This window comes from Paroedura picta, chromosome 16, assembly GCF_049243985.1.
Source record: "Paroedura picta isolate Pp20150507F chromosome 16, Ppicta_v3.0, whole genome shotgun sequence".
Taxonomy (NCBI): domain Eukaryota; kingdom Metazoa; phylum Chordata; class Lepidosauria; order Squamata; family Gekkonidae; genus Paroedura; species Paroedura picta.
Genome location: NC_135384.1, coordinates 28646372 through 28661183, shown reverse-complemented (window position 1 = coordinate 28661183; position 14812 = coordinate 28646372). Strand labels below are relative to the sequence as shown.

The following is a 14812-nucleotide window of genomic DNA, read 5'->3' as shown; positions in this document are numbered from 1 at the left end:
TCGGAGGTAGGATATGGCAAGAAGGGAATCTTTCTGGGCCGAAGTGGGAGAACAGTTTCTGGGCATCTTATGTACTTTGTGTACATCTCCCAGAGGATGGACTGGAACAAGGAAGGGCTTTTCTGGGTCAGGGTGGAGTTCACGAGCAAGTCCATTTGGAAGTGTTTTCCCTGCATCTGGGTGGAGTTCACGAGCAAGTCCATTTGGACGTGCTTTTCCTGGAAGGTCCCCCCCTGCCGGAGGACCCCGTCCCTGGAAGCCCCCGGGGTTCCGTCGGGTCCCGCAGAGTGCGGAGCGCTCTCTCCGCCCGCCCGGGGGTCCTCACGCGCGATCCTCGAGGCAGCTGCGGGGCTTGGCGCGGGCGGGCGGGGGAGGCAGCGCGCTTGCGCGTCCTCCGGGGGCCGGCGAGGAAGGGGCGGGCGGCGGGCGCAGCGAGGGAGCGCCGTTGCCAGGCGCGCTCAGCCCAGCCGGAGCCCAGCGCGGCGAGGCGATGCGCGGCGGAGCGGGACGCGGCCAGGTAGGGCGGCCGGGCGGAGGCGGAGGCGGGCGCGGGGGCTGCTCTGCGGGGGAACCCCGACGGCGCTCGGCCAGGCGGCTCCTCTCGCGTCCTTCCCTCCCGGGAACTTCGGCTTCCCGCCCGCCTTCCGCGGGGCTCCTCCGGCCCGGGGGCGGCCCAAGGCGGGCTCCCCTGCCGCCATCCCCGGGGGAGGGCACGGCGCCCATGCGGCACCCAGGGGCTCAGCGCCTCCATTGCACCTCCGATTCTCCTGCTGTGCCCCGGGAAATCCCACCAGGTGCCAGAGCGCACGGAAAAGACATGATGTGCCATGTGCGCAATGGGCCCTGCTGGCCGGCGCCGGGCGGGGGGCGCTCAGAGCCTCCGCAGCGGGACTGTCGGGGCTGCCGGGGCTGAAGAGCGGTCGGGCGGTCGGGGGGAAAGAGCCCCGTCGAGGGCCGCCTCCTTCAGGGCCGGGGGCAGCGCTGGTGAGTCCCTCCCCGCCAGAAGTGGCTCTTCCCACCCACCCACTCTGGCGGGGCGTCCAAACGCTCCTGGCCGGCCGCGGCTTGGGCTCGCCTCTCAGGTGTTGCTGGAGCTCCGAGGCTCTTCCCTGCCTGAGGCGGCTAGAAGGGAGCGGGACTCCCACAGCGTTTAGTGCACCTCTAAGGTGCCGCTCGGACCCTTTTCGGGACCCTCCTGCTCCGGACAGGCTGAGAGAGCCGCCGTCTAGCGCTGCCTCCATGAGAATCCAGGTCGCCTGCCAGGTAGGAGCCTTAAAAGCCCGCCGCCGTGTTGCATCTACCCCCCCCCCCCCGGTCTTTGGGAAGCAGGGAGCAGCAGTTAGCGAACTTCTGGCTCCAACCAGTCGACATTCCGACTGTGCCTTGAAACTCCCCCGGTGGTAAAAGCTGGCCTTCCTTTTGTGCTGATCCCCTCTCCAGGGCTGGGCTAAGAGGGAAAGCGGCAGAGGGGCTTGGCTTGGCTAGCTAGCGGCAGCTGACTTTGGGCCAAATCCTGACCGGGGCTGAGCCTGCTTGACTTCCAAAGTCAGAAGAGAAGGGTCCAGCCTGGCCTCGTCCAAGTCAGGGAGGAGCAATAAAAAGAGAGAATCACAAACTCCTCCTGAGTGCCTTGGAGAAGGGGGGACAGAAGCAGACGGCAGAGGTACGTTTCTTCCCATATGTTTTGCACAGTTTTCTGTCTGAGGCTCGAGGAAACAGCGTGCAAGCTGTTGAGTTAAACAAGTCTTTTCATCTGCCGTTCAGAAGGGCAGGCCGAACCTCCTGTTGTATCAGCTTCTGTTGGTTATGTACACAAGAGGGTTGGGATTAAAGTGAGGGGCTGGCGTGGATGAGGCAAGTCTGTCGTCTGTTTATTTTTCCTCCCAGTGTGTGAAACAAGCTTTTGAGTTAGTTGTGTTCTCAAACAGGCGGCGGCTATGCAGGATTCTCCATCAGCCTGAAGAAGATTCCTGTAGCAATCAAAAGCCTTCCATAGTTTTTGTGTCAACAGATGCTGGATCGAGTGGCTGGGGAGGAAGTTTCTTCCAGGCCAGATTTAGACAGGGATTCTGGTTTTGTTTTGTTTTTTTGGAGGGGGGTCATTTGGGGCATGGAATTGGGGTCACTGCGAGTAGGCAGGTAGTTGTGAGTTTCCTGCATTCTACAGGGAGGTTGACTAGATGACTCTGGAGGTCCCTTCTGACTCTGTGATTCTATGATTCAATAGTAGAGGTTTCCAGGCAGACCAGGCTCCATGCTACATGTGCAATTCTGTGCTAATGATGCGTATTTCAGCATTTACAAAATTAAGGGAAAGGTTTTGGCTGTCTCATGTCAGCAATACAGAACTCTTTGCTAGGTGAGTAACTTTGGCAGGACAGGTTGCTTTATGTCATTGTCAGCACTGAAATATGTATGCTCGGGTACACATGAGGCAATTGGGGAACTTGCTGAAGAATCCGGTGTAACCCAAATCTTTCTGTAACTTTCAATTGGGTGTAGAGACGGGCGTAAGCTTTCATGTTGGGTGCAATAGCCTTTCTCAACTTTTTTACCATTGAGAAACCTCTGAAACATTCTTCAGGCTTTAAGAAACCCCAGAAGTGGCAGAGTCATACAGAATACGGTGGGGAAGCAGAGCTGTGGACACGCCCCTCCCCTCCCCTCCCCTCCCAATGCATGAACAGGTCTTTGGCTCTCCCTCCGCCTCTCTCTCTGAGAATCGTTTCTGCTGCTATAAAAGCAAGCTTTTGAGTCGAGTTGGGGCCTTCCTCGGTCTGACGGGAAGAGTCCTGCTTCACCACTTCCCGAAGAAGCACCCAGTATAACTCATAAAAGTACATTCCTCCTTAACAGCTTAAATTGGATCGCTGCCTTCTTATCCACGGATCGCTTCCACTAGGGATCTGCATGAACCGGCTCGCATCGGAGCCATTTAAACCCCTGCTTTCCGCTCCCCACAAACAAACAGCTGAGTGGAAGGGAGCAGAAAGCAGGGGTTTAATTGGCTCGGTTTCGATGGCCCCTGCTTTCTGTGCTTCACAAACCAACACGGACTGCCTTGAAATTTATGGAAGTGTGCGATGCAGTTTGTGCCTTGGTGGCAACAGCCATCTTGGCTCAACAATACTTCGTAAATACCTGCCAAAAGCACGCACACACACACACAAACACACACACATCCCCTCACCAGGCTGATGAAAAAGTTCTTCTTCTCTTCCTGCTCTCTTTATTTGGGTCACGTCTTGTGGTTGGGAAATCTTCACCCCCTTCTGCTTGGCTTGTATTGTAGGAAGGGGCTTAGGGAATACCTCCTCCTCTCAAGGGCATGCATGTGGTGAGCTGTATTTGGTGCAGATTGGAGACTGCTGCACAGCTGAGATTCGACACATTTATTAACCTTCCGAAAGACCTTGTCCTTGGTTGGGAACAAAGGAGGCCTACACGAAGGCGCTGTTCCCCTTGGTAATGTCCCTGCTTGCTTCCAGAATGTCTTGTGACTGCCAATTGTTGCAAAATAGCCACCTAGCATTGGAGGAAAGGACCACAACATGCACCTCAATTCCACTCCACTGCAAGCATTTGAGTATTCCCCAGTAGATGGAATCCAGTATTGGAAATTTATTCCCTGCTCCTCCATATGCAGCCAGCTGGATGATGTTGAGCTAGTCATGGTTCTCTTAGAGCTGTTCTTTCAGAGCAGTTCTCTCAGAGCTCTCTCAGCCCCACTTACCTCACGGGGTATCTGTTGTGGGGAGAGGAAGGGAAAGGTGTTTGTATCCCACTTTGGGACTCCTTCAGATAGCGAAAAGCGGGGTATAACCCCCCCCAGCTGTTCTCCTACAAAACCAGCTGACGCCTAAGCTGCCTTTTTTTTGGCATTTATGACTGCTGAGACATGCTTTTTTCCAGAATTAAAACTGATGATACCCTTGCTTTGCAGCCAAAAAGGACAGTTCCGGTACATAGTCACACTTTATTTATCCTCCTCGCTTACAAAATCATTGTCCCTTCCTCTGCTTTATCCTCAACAACAACCGTGTTTCTTTGGCGGTGTTGGACATCCCTACCCCTTTGGGGGCCTAAGGTCAAGTTTCAGCTGGAAGATCAGGGGGGGGGATTATCTGCCCAGGGCCAGCACTCTGAGGCTGGTGCTGCCGGTCTGCCTGAGTTTGGGTCTGGAACGGACTTCCTATCTGACGCTCCGGGGAGCGCAAAACTGACGCCCAACGTGGGCCGCTTTCCAGCCATGGAACAAACATGCCTGTGGCAAATTAAGCTTTGCGATTAGAGCCCCGTGATTAGAAGTGGCAAGCCAAGGGAGATAATCCATAAGCAGAAGATATTGGCGAGCTCCTTTTGTCTTCGCATACATTATTGAATTAATTTCCCTACTTGGATGACGGATGGGGCTGGGGACGGATTTAAATTCACTTTAGAAGGGAGTGCAGCGGCCTATGGAGGGAGTCCACGCATGTCTGCGGGGAGAACTGTTTTCCGTGGATCCAAAGTGGATCTGGAGGTTGCTGAGGGCGCTCGGGGTTTTCAAAAACCCTTGAAAGCAGAAAATGAACCGCCACGAGCCATTTTGGGAGTAGTGGCATAAAAGTCGATGAATGAATGAATGGATGAATGAATGAATGAATGAATGAATGAATGAATGAATGAATGAATGAATGAATGAATGAATGAATGAATGAATGAATGGCTGCTCGGTTTGAGCATTGCTGGGCCATCCACAAGGGATTTTTAAAAAATGTGTCTTTCAGCTCTTATGTCAGTGGTGCCCTTCTTGAGGGTTCTCAGTTGCGTCCTTATGCTCGCGGTAGGCTCAACACAAGCCGTTCCCTGCCCCCTGACTTTCAGCGCTGCACAATCTGGGCATTGAGGGCTTGGACAGAGCTTTTCTTTCAAGTTGCCGGCTTGCACTCGAGTGCATTTTTGAAAGTTTACCTACCTCTTTTCCTGTGATTTTATGAGCTGAAGTTGCTCACAGGACATGCTCTCTCTCTCTCTCTCTCTCTCTCTCTCTCTCTCTCTCTCTCACACACACACACACACACACACACACACACACACACACACTTTAACGGCATCCAAGATGTCTGATGGCTTTAATAGCACAAAACAGGCTTTCCAGAACATCCTGCCGGGCTGTGTAGCCCGCTTGCCCCTGCCTGCCAGTTCTGCACTGACCGAAGCATCCGGAGACCCTTCCAGAAGCAGCTGCAGGCCCTTCATCCCACACCTCTTAAGCCTTATGCCCATGCGGTCAAAGAAACCCGGGTTGTACAGGACAAGAGCTATGTCTGACGGAGGGGTTGTAAAGAACGTCTGTAGGTTTTAAAATCAGAGTCCAGTAGCACCTTTAAGTCCAACAAAGATTTATTCAAGGCGGGAGCTTTCGAGTGCTTGCACTCGAACGCTCAAGCCCTGAATAAATCTTTGTTGGTCTTAAAGGTGCTACTGGACTCTGATTTTATTGGGCTGCTTCAGACCAACACAACAACCCATTTTAAGAAGCTTTTTGGAAGAACAAAGAGCCAGAACCGGGCATATAACGCAAAGCTGTTGCTCAGGAAGGGCGGGCTGAAGGGCAGTGGGACACCACAACATGTGCTGTGTGCATTGGGGGTCTCTGGTTCAATCACCTCCAGTTAAATAATCTCCACTTGTAAGCACAAAGAGAGTGATGGCTTGGCTCAGCCATATATTGTTTGTGGAGATTCTGGTGGTGCCACCCGGTGTTTCTCTCTCAACTCCGTGGAAGGTCTCCAGAGGAGCCCTGAATCTGGATTATGCCCTGTGGCTGCCTCCTGTTCGCTACACCCAGAATCCCTTCAGCTTTCTCAGGGCTTCTGCAAACACAATCTTTGAAAATAGCTCTGCAGGTTTACCGCAGAGTCCTGTTTGGCTTTCTACGTGGGGAATATAAATGCCCTATTGCCACGTTTGATAGTCTGTTTCCCTCCCAACGGTCCTGCAAGACGGTCAACAACCAGGTGTCTGTTTAGCATGGGTGCTTTGCCAGGATTTTATTATTTGCAGAGTCGCCACCCTGGAAAACGTAAGTGTGACAATTAAACCCTGTTTAAGGTTTTCGTGCAAGCGTGCCCGCTAAGAGGAAACCGGGAGGTTGAAAAAGTCACTTGCAAGGATCCTGAGAAGTTGGCCATTTCCTGGGATAACAGGGGAACTCCCTTGGCATGAGATGCTTTCCAAAGACATCTTGTTCTAAAATTTAAAAAGGAAGAAGGGAAGACAGGAAGAGAAAACCAATGCTGTCAAGTCACTTTCTGTCCACTCTGTGTTCCTTTTGGACCCCCTTAGCAAACTGTTTTAGTAACCGGTAGTTTGTAATAGTAATAATTGCGTTTATCGGGCTGTGGAATTCATGGCTGGAGATGGAAGCTTGTTTTTCTTTTGGGGATTCTTATTGGCATGGGGATTGTTGCGACTGGTGAACGGTGCTGGTAGGGACCATTAAACTAAGCCCCCCTTTTTGACAAGGGCTGAGACCTGAAGGGGACTGCGATTTCATGATGCAGTCAGAAGCCCTAAGAAATAATGACCATCTTGAAAGAGAGCTGCAAGGTTGATCTCCAGTCCAGAAGAGGAAAATGCTTTTAAGGAAGCCATTGTTGTGGTTCTATACAGGTTAACCCTCCCAAAACACACACACACACCATTGTCCCGGTAATAGTTATACTGTGTAACACAATGGCTCCCAAGGGGAGGGGGGTGCAGCTCTTGAGACAGATCCTCCATTCCTGAATTGCAGCTTATCATGAAGCTCAAGACAATGCATCTTCCTGGACTGAATCAAGATCTCGGTTTCTTGTCTCATTACCAAGGCGGATTTCTCCATGCCTACTACCCCTCTGCATATCACACCTAATACAATCACGGCTGCTATGGTAATGTGGCTACTGTTGTCTCTTGGCATTTGAAATCACTCCACTTTCCAATATCTAGTACGGACTGACTCATCTTGTAGCTGAATCTGAAGAATTGAGCAGTGACTTGCGAAAGCTCATCCCCTGCCACAAAACTTATTAGTCTTGACGGAATCTTGCTCTCATCCTTTCAAACCTGGTCTTCTTATGAGCCGCTTTTTCTTCCTCTGAGTGTCTCCAGTGCTCCCAGATGGAAACGCTCAAAGAAATCCTCGTGAATTGCTACAGGGATTTTCTGTTAAGGCGAGCTATTTGGGAATGGTCCCTCAAGAGGACCTTGTGAGCAAACACGTCTCTTGTTCCAGTGCTTTGGGGAATCAGTGAATCTCTGAAGCCCTGTGGAAGGAACCAGTGTAAGTCCGTCCTCTAAACCAGGGGCGGCGGGGGCTCATGGGAATTGTAGTCCATGGACATCTGGAGAGCCACACTTTGGCCACCCCTGCACTAGACTCCAAAGGAAAGGAGGAATCAACCCACAGAGCTGCCTTCAACTGAACTTGATCTTTGGTCCGTCAAGTTCAGTATTATCTACTCAAGACTGTAGCCACTCCCCAGGATCCTCCCCATCACCTCCTGCCTGCTCCCCAACTGGAGATGCTGGGGCTTGAACCTGGGACCTTCTGTATGCTGGGGAGGTGCTGCACCACTGCGCCACCAGCATCCCCCATCGTGCAGCTTGCCTTCTTCAGTTCAGCTCTGGGGAACTTGTGTGTTCAGGCAACTGGGATGGCGCCCTTGTACATCTGACTCCAGCCCCGCTGGCTGCCCTTAACTCTGGACGGCTCGGCCGTTTGCTTTGGACACGACTCAGCTGTTTGCTGGGAGGCTGTTTTGTTTCAGTGGTCAGGGCGGGGAGAACCCCAGAGAGAGTTTCCTTTGATCAACAACCTTCATGTCACGGCCCCACCCCGGCAGCCCACCCCAAGGCCGCCCCTTCTGCTTCTCTTCAAGCCCCTTTTGAAAGAAAGGCCAACTTTTCTTTTCCGAGGCTCGACTGGGCTCCAGGAATCTCGGGGTGGATCTGCTCGCCCTTCCTGCGTTTCAAGGAGCACTGTAGGGCCTTTCTTTTTTGTCTCCTGCCCCAGCTGCTTTCTCCGGCTCCCCTCCCCAATATTTGACCTCGGTGAGTTTACTTAACGGTCTTCAGCACCTCGGGGGAAACAGAAAGCGTTCAGAGAGAAGGTGCAAGGGTGGGGGGAGCAGGGCTGTTTGCTTTCTTTGGTCAAGAGAGCTGCTCTTTCCACATTCATTGGAAGGGCTGAATGCAGCTAGTCAAGGCAGAAAGATTTACTGTGCCCGCCGGTCGCTTTGGGGAGGGTTTTAAAAACATGCAGGGGGAAAGGGTGGATCGGAGCTTTGTGTTCTCTGCAGGTGAGACTCTCCTGCCCCTGTTTTCTCCGCCCCCAAACCTCTGAGGCTGAGAAAAGGGGGCAGGTCTGCGTGTACTTGTTGGGGATCTGAACTGAGGGGTCCCCAGTCTTCCCAGCCTGTTGCTCTGACCACCGCATGATGTTAGGCTCTGTCGTTTAGGGAAGGCTGCGGGGAGGAGAAGAAGGGTTGATTTTATCCCCCCACACTTTTCACTGCCTGAAGGAGTCTCAAAGCAGCTTCCAATCGCCTTCCCTTCCTCTCCCCACCACAGGCACCCTGTGAGGTAGGTGGGGCTGAGGGAGCCCTGACAGGACGGCTCGGTGTGAACAGCACTATCAGGACTGTGACTGGCCCAAGGTCAACCAGCTGGCTGCGTGTGGAGGAGGAGCGGGAATCAAACTCGGATTGCCAGATTAGAAGCCGCCGCTCTTAACCACGACACCACACTGGAGTACTTGTCCACAAGTGATGATTCTTCAGGAGAGAGAGGGGAGTCTTGTATTGTGTCCTGGGGAGAACTGGTCCCCTTGGGATGCCGGCCAGTCATTTGTTCCCTGTTTTGGGTCTAAAAGAGGGAGGCGCTGATTTCCACCCGTGGCTGATACAGACGGCTGGTTTTCGCCCTTGCGGCGAGGCGTTTTATAGCCCAGGGCCCGGTTTGAAAATCGTCTCCCTGCACTGCTTGGTATTTTTAGCAGGCAGCAAACATGCCCCAAAAAGGGGTTTGGGGGGGGGGAGGAGAAATCCGAAGTGTTATAAATAGATTGGCTCCAAATTTTCAAGAGGCATTAGAAGGCTCTCCTTGGGGCTTATTTTTCAGCTTTGTTATGAAAGAGTTTTAAAGGGGAGATTAAAGAGCCACCGGATTAATCTCTGTGCCGGTCTAGAGTTAAAAGAATATTACAGGGCAGGGTCTTCTCGAAGCTTACTGTAAAGGCAGCCCCACCCCGTGGTCCAGATGACATCTGCGTGACCGAGGGGACGTCACACCTTCCAATGTGAAAGAGCAGAAGGCATTGAGTGTATGTCTCTGTGTGTGGACACATAAAGAAGTGACCCCCAAGGACATGTGAGGGGTCATCTCATTTCCCCTACCCTCCCTGTTTCCTCTTTCCCTTCCCTCGTAGTCTCCCCCTGCTTCCGGCTCTCCCTGCCAGCCACCAGCCAACCTGCCGGTGTGGAGTCGTGGTTAAAAGCAGCGGCTTCTAATCTGGTGAGCTGGATTTGCTTCCCCGCTCCTCCCCATGCAGCCAGCTGGGTGGCCGTGGGCTACTTACAGCCCTGATAGGGCTGTTCTCACAGAGCTGTCAGAGCTCTATCAGCCCCACCTACCTCCCAGGGTGCCTGTTGTGAGGAGAGGGAGGAAAGGCGATTGCAAGCCACTTTGAGACTCTCTTGGGCAGTGAAAAGCGGGGTAGAAAACCCAGCTCTTCTTCTTATTCTACCTTTTATCTGACCCCTGTCTCTAGTTATATTCATTTTCACTTATTCTCCATCTTTACTTCATTCTCTTCTCCTGCGTTTTGTCCTCAGAAAAACCAGAATCAGGATGATGTTATCCCCAAAACATGCCTGTGAGGTTGGTCAGGCTGAGAGTGTGTGGCCCAAGGTTACAGGCCCAAGGTGAGTTTCTGTAGCAGAGTGGTGATTCGAACCTGGGTTTCCTAATCTGAAAACCTGTCCATTGCACCAAACTACCTTTCAGGGGTGGCTGCTATTGGACAATAACAAGCAACCTGTTCTGAGTGTGTCATGAAAACTGCATAGGAGCAAGTCGGTTGCAGGAGGGCCTGGCTCCAGTGAGTTCTCCCAAAACAGCCCAGGAAACATCCTATTTCCCCCCCTTACTGCCCTTTCATGACAGAATCAAGGCTTGAAGGCTGGCAGTAGTGTAGTGACTGCCTAGCAACAGCTACTAAGAAGGCTTGAAGGCTGGCAGTAGTGTAATGGCTGCCTAGCAACAGCCATTTCATAAAGCTTCCAAGGTAGAATGGGGATTTCTCCCTGGCCCAAACATTTTAACAATATATTGAATCACACCCACCTGATACTCACCTTTGCATGGATTGCCATATCATGTGACTTTCTTGAGAACATCCCATTTCTGAAACAATATTATCCAAGGACAATGTTAATTAGGCAGCAATTAAAAATGTGCTCTCTTAGAAGATCTAATTATCTAACTTAGCGTATATAGGCCGTAGCAAAACCTACTTAGGGTCGTTAGTGGGGCAGGATATCAGAAGAATCAAATGAGCATTTAGTTCACAATTACAGCCTGAACTGTATGTGTGTAGCACAAGTAAGTGATAGAGTATCCATACCGAACCCTTCAGGTTCAATCCCAGGCAGACTCGGTTTTTACGGGGGTCAGGTAGCAGGTAGGGATGGGCAATCAGGCTCAGATAAGACAAAAAGTACCCAGTTCAATCGGGAAATGCCGATCATCACTTTGGAGTCAGGGGGCAGGTTTTTTCCAGGCTAGACTGTCCAGGGATTCTGGGGGGATAATTTTGGCATGGAATCGGGGTCACTGTGGGTGGGCAGGTGAATTCCCTGCATTCTGCAGGGGGTTGGACTAGATGACCTTGGAGGTCCCTTCCCACTCAATGATTCTATGTAGGCAACTATCACTGCTTTACTGTTTTTCTCACAACGTTTTTGTCGTCATCTTCTGGTTTGCCGTGTCCACCACTGGTTTGGTGCCTGTCGGACTGCGTCAGTGTCACGCCAACTATGCCATCTTAAGCCAAGCTTTTGGAGTTTCCTGGAGGTCTCTAACCCTGCCATTGGCCCTGGCTCCTCAGCAGAGGACGGGCGTGCTCTTGCAACATAAACGGGGCAGGGGGAAGAATCCACGGCAGTCTCCCGGCGTGGGCAGAGGGCCTGAGGAAGCAATCCCAGGTGGCAAGAGAAGAAGGCATTAGAAGCAGGACCCTGGTTTTCAGCCGTGCAATGGTTAAGACCAAGCGGATGACCTGGGGAGGTGCCGAGCTTAGTAGCATTGCTGGCCATCACCCGAGGCTGTGCTTTGTGGAGGCCGCCTGCAGACGGTTGCTTCTGTACATAAAAAGGCCCAGAGGAGGTTGGTGGGCAGTGGCTTCCCAGAAAACCTGGGCAAAGATCAGACAACCTGTAAGCAGCGAGGCCTCGCCCTGGGCGCCTTTCCCTGGCTTTAGCTAAGGACAAGGAAGTCCCTGTGTACGGGAGAGGGGGGGAGCGTGGGTCTCAAAGGGGGGGCCCAGAGATCCTGAGCAAGAGGGGTGGGGAGGGAGGAGGCATCTCCTGTGCCCGGCTGAAGGCCTCGGCTGTGTCCACAAGGGCTGCCTTGATTTCCATGCACAAATCCAGCACTGGGGATTGGGCGGATTTGGTTTGTGGCTCCCGCTTGCCGCTCTGAGGGTTCGGCCTCCGTGCTCGATCTGCTGCGTGACCCTCTGCTTTGTGCCAGCTCGCTGCCTCGCCGCTTCGTGGCTCAGTTCAAGATTTGGGTTTTGACCTCCTTGGCCCCAAGACGACCTTTTAAAGAGATTGCCTCTCTTTGCATCTGACCGCTGACTGTGGTCGGAAGGTCAAGCTCTGTTCTGTTTGCCTCTTCAGGAGGGATGCCGGCCTCCAGGCGGGACCTGGAGATCTCCTGGAATTACAGCTCATCTCTTGGTGGCAGAAATCAGGTCCCCTGGAGAACGTGGCTGTTTTGGAGAGTGGCCAGTGTGGCATTGTGCCCCATCACAGTCCCTGTCCTCCCCAGGCTCCATCCATAAATTTCCAGGTGTTTCCCAACCTGGTAAGACTACCCTCCCTACCCCACCCCCAGATCTCCAGACAGCGGCTGGAGAAACTTGGCATGTCTACATCTCAAGTGAGTTTTGGTGCCTAGATGGAGGAGCTTTCCCCTCCGTGGTCCCCCAGGTTCGGAATGAGTTTCCCAGAGAGGTGAGCAGATGTTCTTTTGCCGAATCTGTAAGACCTTTTTCAATTTCGGTTTGCATTTAGCTGACAGCCATCATTTTATTTAAAGAAAGCCCAATTGCCGCCTTGCTTTTATTCTGCATTGTTGAGCACTGTGTTTAATTGCGTGTGTGTGTTTGTGTGCAAGCGGCATGAGCGCCTTTGATTGTTCGGCATAGAAACGGTTTCAATATTATCCCGGCGTTGCAGATGCGGGCTGGAAGGGAGAAAGCAGCTTTCTTAAGGTCACCTTGTCAGCTCACGGCTGAGATCTTTTCCATCCTCCCTGCTAACATTTCAAGAACCAGCATGGTGCCGTGGTTAATAGTGGTTCAGTTCCCTGTTCCTCCCATGCATGCATCCAGTTCGGTGACCTTGGGCCAGTTGCAGTCCTGATAGCGCTGTTCTTTCAGAGCTCTCTCAGCCTCACCTACCTCACAGGGTGTCTGTTGTGGGGAGAGGAAGGGAAGGCGAATGGAAACCTCTTTGAGCCTCCTTCGGGTAGGGAAAAGTAGCATATAAGAACCAACTCTTCTTCTTCTCCTTCTTGAGTAATCTCAGGGCTCCTTCAGCCTCCCCTCCCTCGCAGGGTGTCCGTTGTGGGGAGAGGAAGGGAAGGCGACTGTAAACCGCTTTGAGAAAAGCGGCAGGTAAGAACCAACTCTTTGTCCTCTTCTAACCATTGAGAGAGACCAGTCCGTAGGCATTTATCATTTTATTTTTAGATCGATCCCAGTCATCCTGAGGGCTAGAAAGTGGCTTTATATCCTTTTTAAGGGCAGCCAAGCGTACAAAAGTCGGTTAGTGAAGTACTTTTGCTGAGGACACGGGGGATGGAGAGCATCGGCTCTGAAAGCCAAGGGATTCCCCTCCCCTTTTCTATACAGCAACCCACTTGACAACGTTCCTGCGGCAGGTCCTTGGGAATAAGCAGGTGAATGAATAAATAAATGCGCCCCCCCCCCCTGCCCCGTCTCAGGCTTGAATAAATATTTTGCCCGGGCAGCTGTCATTTGAGCCTGGCTGTCGTAGAAAAACGCAGCGGCAGGGGAGGTGGAATTGATTTCGCTCCCGTTTGAATAGGGCAAAGTGGTTCTTGACGTCAACAGGCAGCAGCGCTCTCCCATTATCGGGGTAAATGGCGGCCGGGGGGAGGGGGGAGCAGCGTTTGGGGAGGACGTCTCAAAGAGGCCCCAGAGAAGTGTGTGTGAATGGTGGCCGGGAAGCATGCCGGGGGCCGACGGAGGGGCGAGGGGCACCTTCGTTTTCTTTCTCTGGGATACGATTGGTTGGTTTGAGGTTTTGCCATGGGCGGCTGCAGTGTGAGGTATATGGGCAGGGCGGGGGCCATGCAGTTGTGCTTTGGTCCCCCTGGAGAAGGAAAATGGGATGTACATGACTTTAAAAAAAAAAGTTCTTATGAAGCTCAGGCATAGCTGAAGCGGTCCTGGGCGTTCCGGTTTTCTTGGCCTTTGAGAATATTCTTCACAGGCGACTCTGAAAGCGATTCTTGTTTCCGTCCGTCCGCCTGGGCCAGAATGCTCATTTGCATGACAAACGCCTCCCCCCCCCCATTACCAGCCATCAAATATTCGCAAGATGCACCGAGATGATGCAGGAGAACGTTCTCCATTGTGCATCCTGTCTCTGGACTTGCCATCTGCCGTTCCTTTCTTGGCCTTCGGAAACATACAAATGCCTAAAAGAACGAGGTTTCCAAAAAGGAAGCGAGGTTTTGCAGAGACGGCCTGGAACTTTTCCGCATTCAGGAGAAGAGAGGCTAAGCGTGTGTTTCCAGGCCTGGAGGGACCACAGCAGGGGCCGTCCCACCAGCTCTTTCTGTCTTCGGAAGCGGCTGGTTCCATCACTTACCGTGGCCCTCGCAAAACTGTCGTCTCCGGGATCTTTTCTGAGTATAATGTTAGCTTGGACCTGATGAGAGAGGCGTGATCGGCTGGCCAGAATTCTCGGCTGGTTCTCCCCCAAATCCCCCTGCCCATGGACGGAGAAGGCCATGGGGGAAGCCCCACGCAGGCTCAGAAGCCCTAGGGGCTAATCCATTTGGCTTGCCAAGGAGCCATTTTGTTCCCCAGGTAGGGAGGGAATGTGAATCAGAGACGTGTCCCGTCTTAGAAGTGCTGGGAAGGGGGTTGTACCCCACTTTCCCCTCCCCGAAGGCGTCTCCAAGCAGCATACAATCGCCTTCCCTTCCTCTCCCCACAGCTTGTAAGGTGGGGTGACGCTGAGAGAGCTCTGGGAGAACTGTGACTTTCCCAAGGTCACCCAGCTGGAGGAGGAGTGGAGAATCGAACCCAGTTCTCCAGATTCGAGTCCACCCCTCTTCACCACATCACCAAGCTCCCTCTGAAGTCAGCACCGTGTTCCTTCCTGGCTTTTCCCTGAGGAAAGCGAAGGCTTCCTGCCCATCACGCTACGTCAGCGAGGATTTTCTTGGCCTGCACCGCACGGTGCTCCTCTGTCACCAGCAGCTGCGGTGGAGTGCTGTCGGACTCGCTTGCCACACGTGGACCTTG

At 52.8% G+C, this 14812-nt stretch overlaps 1 protein-coding gene across 5 annotated transcripts in view; it reads left to right on the top strand.

Moving 5' to 3' along the window:
- Positions 1–409: 409 nt before the first annotated feature.
- The window catches only part of ZNF385C (zinc finger protein 385C), a 90286-nt gene continuing 75883 nt past the window's right edge, over positions 410–14812 (top strand). For 3 of the 5 annotated variants that reach the window (XM_077313759.1, XM_077313755.1, XM_077313754.1), the window contains exons 1-2: positions 469–517; positions 9861–9950. In XM_077313759.1, coding sequence (XP_077169874.1) covers positions 9896–9950 — 55 coding nt within the window. In that variant the 5' untranslated portion in view covers positions 469–517; positions 9861–9895. Of the gene's footprint in view, positions 518–1596; positions 1664–9860; positions 9951–14812 lie in introns of those variants that run through there. The other 2 variants (XM_077313756.1, XM_077313758.1) reach the window with 2 other exon arrangements.